Genomic DNA, 4,584 nt, shown 5'->3' on the forward strand with positions numbered 1-4,584 from the left:
TGAGTGCAACAATGTCTGTCATCTATAACCTTGATGTCTTAACATTAATACCCTTCAAAAAACTAGATATGTTAACATTAATAACATTGTCCTTAGACGGAACCTTGTCATATATATTGTAAAAGAGAATAACATACCGAATGAAGGCTTAAAAATCTTTAAAAAGGGAAAAAAGCTCTGATAAAAGAGAGAAGGAAGAAGAAACCAGAGATAAAAGAGAAAGTAAATGGGAACGGTAGACTACTAAGTAGTTTCAAAGAGATATTTGTCCATAACAACACGTTTGGAATATAAGGCAGCATACCGACCTTTCCCACAGGCGTTCTCAACCTTTTTCACAGCACACAGCCCCTCCTTTACTCGACATTGAAACCAAGAAGAGAGAAGAAACGAAAGAAAGAGAAACCCTAGAAATAAAGGCTGTTAACAGTTCCTTTCCACATAATAAAGCTAGGAAAGAAAGAGGAAACCCTAACAGTAGTGGCAGCAGTAGCAGCAGCACGAGCGCAACGAAACCCTAGAACCAGCCACAGGCAGCGTCCTTGCCGCCTAGAACGGAGTGACGCCCATGTTCGCTGCCGCGGCGGCGTAGAAACCGTCCTTGAGAAGAACGTCCTCTCCCTCCTATATATAAAAGAAAGAGAATTAATCAATCAAAACCTCGAAAGGGGAAACCCGTGAAGGAGAGAAACAGTCGACGGAGGAGGTGATCAGAGAATATGCTTAGTAAACTCCTTTAGTGTTCAAGTATATATAAAGAGGTTAGTTTCATCTTTGCTTTACCTGCTGGCGGACGCTGTTCTTCTTCAGGCCCTGATCAGGCATCAGGCCGAAATGGATGTGGGGGAAATGGGCCCACTAAAAATGGGAAACAAAAACGTTATTACGTTAATAATTGGAAACCCTAAAATACTTAGGGAAGTGGCTCGCAAAGAAGCCTAGCAATGGGGAAGTAGAGCAGTAGAGAAGGGAAGTAGGCTTAAAATCTTACGTTCTTAGCAGCGGCGCTGAAGGCCTCTCTGTGAGTGATGTCCGGATTCCCAGCTTTGATGCGTTGGATTTCGTCCCTATAATCGATGACCAAAAAAAAAAAAAAAAAAAACTTCTTGCATCAATTACGGTGTCTGTAAGAGTGAGAGAGAGGAATGAAAGAAGAGCTCTTCTCTTTTTGGTTCTTCCATTCTTTGGTGTTACTTTTACTTACTTGATAAATCGGTTGTATGCTGAGGGAACTCTCTGCCTCTTCTCTGGAGCTGCACCCACAACAGCAAAAGTAATCAAAAGTCGCTAGTTAATCTTTTGTTTAACTTTTTATTATCTACAAAAAGATTAGCTAGAAGACGAATAAAAGGGAGCTACTAGTAGCCAGAAGATGCTGAACTGTTCTTTGAGTTATTTGTTAAATTAAGTAATTTCATAGTACTTTGGACATGGTAACATGAGGTTTGAGTTCCGGATAGACAAAGGGGAAGGGAGGATGGAAGATCTACCATAGCTACACAATGCCAGGAGCAAGAAGGTGAGTGCTTGGAGTAAATCCAGCTAATGTTTTTTCTTCTTGTAGAACAGGCCAGAAGACAACTACCAATGTGTAGATGGAAGAGCTTTCAGGCAGGATTCTTTTACTTGCTTTTTTATTCCACATTTTATCTTTTTCAATCATTTTCTTGATTAGGTTGGTAGTAGAAGGTGACAATCAAGTAGAAAGAATTTCATCGAAAAGACATTGGTGCAACTGTTTATATTATTAATTTTAACTGCACTACCGTATATATATATATATTTTTTGATTTCAAGGAAAAAACGAATGTTTGATAACAACAGTAGAACTATACAAAGAAGAGATCACTAAGGAATCAAAGAGGGAGAAAGAAAGAAGAAGAAGACAAGAAGAATCTTCTCACGTCTGTTGACAACTGGAGTCTGAGGGAGCTCTTCTTCGGTCCCCTTGACAGGCGCCATCGTGTTGTGGTTGTGGTTATGGTTGGCATTGCTGTTATTGTTGTTGAGGATGGGCTGATCCATCAGCAAGCTTGGTGGTGGAGAAGGTATCTCATCCTAACCGAACATATATAAAAAGAACAACAAACGCAGGAAATAACAAAAAGGAGAGAGAGAGAGAGAGAGAGAGAGAGGTTAGAAGAAACTTAAAAAGAAGAAGCTAGTTAAATATAAGAAGAGAAGAAAAGGAGCTCCAAGAGCTTAAAGTAGGCTACCAAGATGTTGTGGTGGGAGGGAGCCAGGAAGGGGTGGCCAAGGCCGAGCTGGTTGGCGGCAGGGAGGAGCAGCCCCCGCATGTTGACGGAGAGGAGGTTGGTGCAGTGGCCGCACCTCACCGTCACCGTCTTGAACAAACTGCTGCAGGGAACACTCACCTGCCACTCCACAGAGTAAGAATGCAAATAGAGGAGAAAAACCAAGCAACACCAAATTGGGTAAGTCAAATATTGTGGCATGACAAATGACCGAATGAGAAACAAAATAAACGAAGATCAGAAAATGAACAGTGGATTAGGTCTCTAAAGGGAAAGAGTAGAGAGAGAGAGAGAGAGGGAGGGAGGGAGGGAGGGAGTAGAGGGACAAGAAGAAGAGGGGAAAGGGAGAGAATAATGGTATATACCGCGAGGACGGTGTCGCAAAAGTTGCAGTGGACGTAGCAGAGCTGCTCGGAGGGGGGTGGGGAGAGGTGGTCCAAAGAAAAGGCGGCTGAGGAGGATGACATGCTGCTCCCTCTCTTCTGCTGCTGCGCTGCTCCTGATTTGATTGACCAACCGAAGGAGATCCCTGGCGAAGGGAATTTCTTTCTTTTCTCCTCCTCCCGTTGATGTGATGATCTGATTTGATGCCTTGATTTGATGCTTTGATTGACCGCTGATTCAATAACCTCGGATCTGTTGTTTTGATTTGATAATAGGTGGGGTGGGGAGAAGAGGAGAGAGAGAGAGAGAGAGAGAGAGAGAGAGAAAGAGGAAGGGAATGAACGGAAAGATGGTGGAAAGAAAGAGAAGAAAGAAGGAAAGAAAGACAGGGAGCAAGAAAGAAGTCTTGGTTGGATGGGTGGATATGGCTCAGAGCGAGGGTGAGAAAGAGAAAGATATAGGCCAAGCCACACCCCCAGTACACCCAACTCTGTCTCTCTCCCCCCTCTTCTGCAACACACAAGACAGCTACCACCGCTGTTACCGAGATTAAAATAAAAAGAAAATAAAAGCAATCAGAACGAATGAGTGATGGGGAATTGTCTGTTGGAGTTACTGTTGGCGCTGGTGCATGAATGAATGTATAGTAATCATGTTACGTATATTGTCTCATAGAGGATACGATATTGTATACTAATAGGAGATATGATGAGCCAGGGAAGCTAACATGCGCCGGGGGTTCTGGCTCTCAGGTGATACAATAATAAAGATAAGTGGGGGGGACCTTTGATGCGAACTTTATGTAAAAAACGACACTTGTTCGCATGTTAGACAACATGGGTTTGTCTAAAATTAAGGTCTTGGGGTCCAAAGCACGCCAATGATCACCAGGGGGGGTGGTGAATCCCGTTTGAAGAGTCCATGCATTGGATTGGATGGATGACTATCCGATCAACTTCCTTTTCCACAAACTCATCTTTAAGGCGTGGAGATCTTCGTGTGTCGTGGGTTGCACCGAACGGACGGTGAAAATGACCCCTCCCCTCGTGTCTCCTCCGTGAAACTCCCATAGTAAGTGCCCCCAAGAGAAGACGCGAAGACTTAAGACTCGTGTGTGGTCGTCGGCATTCCCAATGTGTGTGTGTGTGTGAGCGAGAGAGAGAGAGAGAGAGAGAGCGGGAGGCAGGGGCGGCAGAGGTGGGGGAGAGGAGCGAGAAAGGGACGTTTGCATGGGCCGCTTAGCTTTCCCCCACTCACCCGTTGTTTTCGTAGTAATGAGCGAGAAAGAAAGAAGCAAGAAAAAAAACAGCAAGAAAGAGATTAGGGAGAAGGTCGATGCCTTTCTCGTTTCCCGGATCCCCTCTTCTGCCTCCCGGGCAATAGCCCAGAATAGCTGCAGTGCAATAGTAGTAGTGTAGAGAGGGGCATAGCCCCGCTTAGCCTCCGCCTCCGCTTCCGCTTCCGCCTCCTTGGGGTGCTGTCTTTGCCTCAAAAGTTCAAATAGAAACATACACATAGTGAAAATTAAAAAAGAAAAGAGAAAAGAAATGCTTCCACTTTTTATGATTTGACCGCACATGACCCCTTCTCACTCGGTAACAAAAGAGCAGCAGCAGCAGAGGACAGAGATCCTCCACTCTCTCTCTCTCTCTCTCTCTCTCACTCGCTCTCTTCAAATACCCCTCTCTCCCTTACATCTTTACCACCTTTGTCCTTTGCTAAAGTTCCCAGCTTGTTTTTCTTTCCTTCTTTTCTTTTTATTATTTTCGTCACTCATTTTGAGTTATTTTTTTGTGTTAAATAGTTTGGTTTCGGTTGTTTAAATTTTCATTCTCGTCCACACATTTCTAGGTTTTTCTATCCGACCAAACTCCTACTAACTTCTGAGCCCAAAACCAAGCAACCACCCACATGCGAGCCAAGCATTCCTCCCTCCTTTCCTAAC

At 44.1% G+C, this 4,584-nt stretch overlaps 1 protein-coding gene across 1 annotated transcript; it reads right to left on the minus strand.

Moving 5' to 3' along the window:
- Positions 1-211: 211 nt before the first annotated feature.
- On the minus strand, positions 212-3,043 carry LOC105043592 (protein YABBY 4). Its single transcript, XM_073255749.1, has 7 exons — positions 2,621-3,043; positions 2,217-2,375; positions 1,905-2,058; positions 1,205-1,253; positions 992-1,067; positions 784-858; positions 212-624 (listed from the first exon to the last, which is right to left on the minus strand). Exons 1-7 carry the CDS (start codon positions 2,720-2,722, stop codon positions 550-552), a joined length of 690 nt encoding a protein of 229 aa, XP_073111850.1. The 5' UTR covers positions 2,723-3,043; the 3' UTR covers positions 212-549.
- Positions 3,044-4,584: the final 1,541 nt, after the last annotated feature.

This window comes from Elaeis guineensis, chromosome 4 (genome assembly GCF_000442705.2).
Source record: "Elaeis guineensis isolate ETL-2024a chromosome 4, EG11, whole genome shotgun sequence".
NCBI classification, from domain to species: domain Eukaryota; kingdom Viridiplantae; phylum Streptophyta; class Magnoliopsida; order Arecales; family Arecaceae; genus Elaeis; species Elaeis guineensis.

Excerpts from the sequence above, each read along its gene's own strand:
- LOC105043592 (XM_073255749.1), bottom strand. The coding sequence starts at position 2,722 with ATGTCATCCTCCTCAGCCGCCTTTTCTTTGGACCACCTCTCCCCACCC. Across the intron at positions 2,376-2,620 it reads TTTGCGACACCGTCCTCGCG|GTGAGTGTTCCCTGCAGCAG; the intron begins GTATATACCATT and ends GTGGAGTGGCAG. Across the intron at positions 1,254-1,904 it reads GACTCCAGTTGTCAACAGAC|CTCCAGAGAAGAGGCAGAGA; the intron begins GTGAGAAGATTC and ends TTGTGGGTGCAG.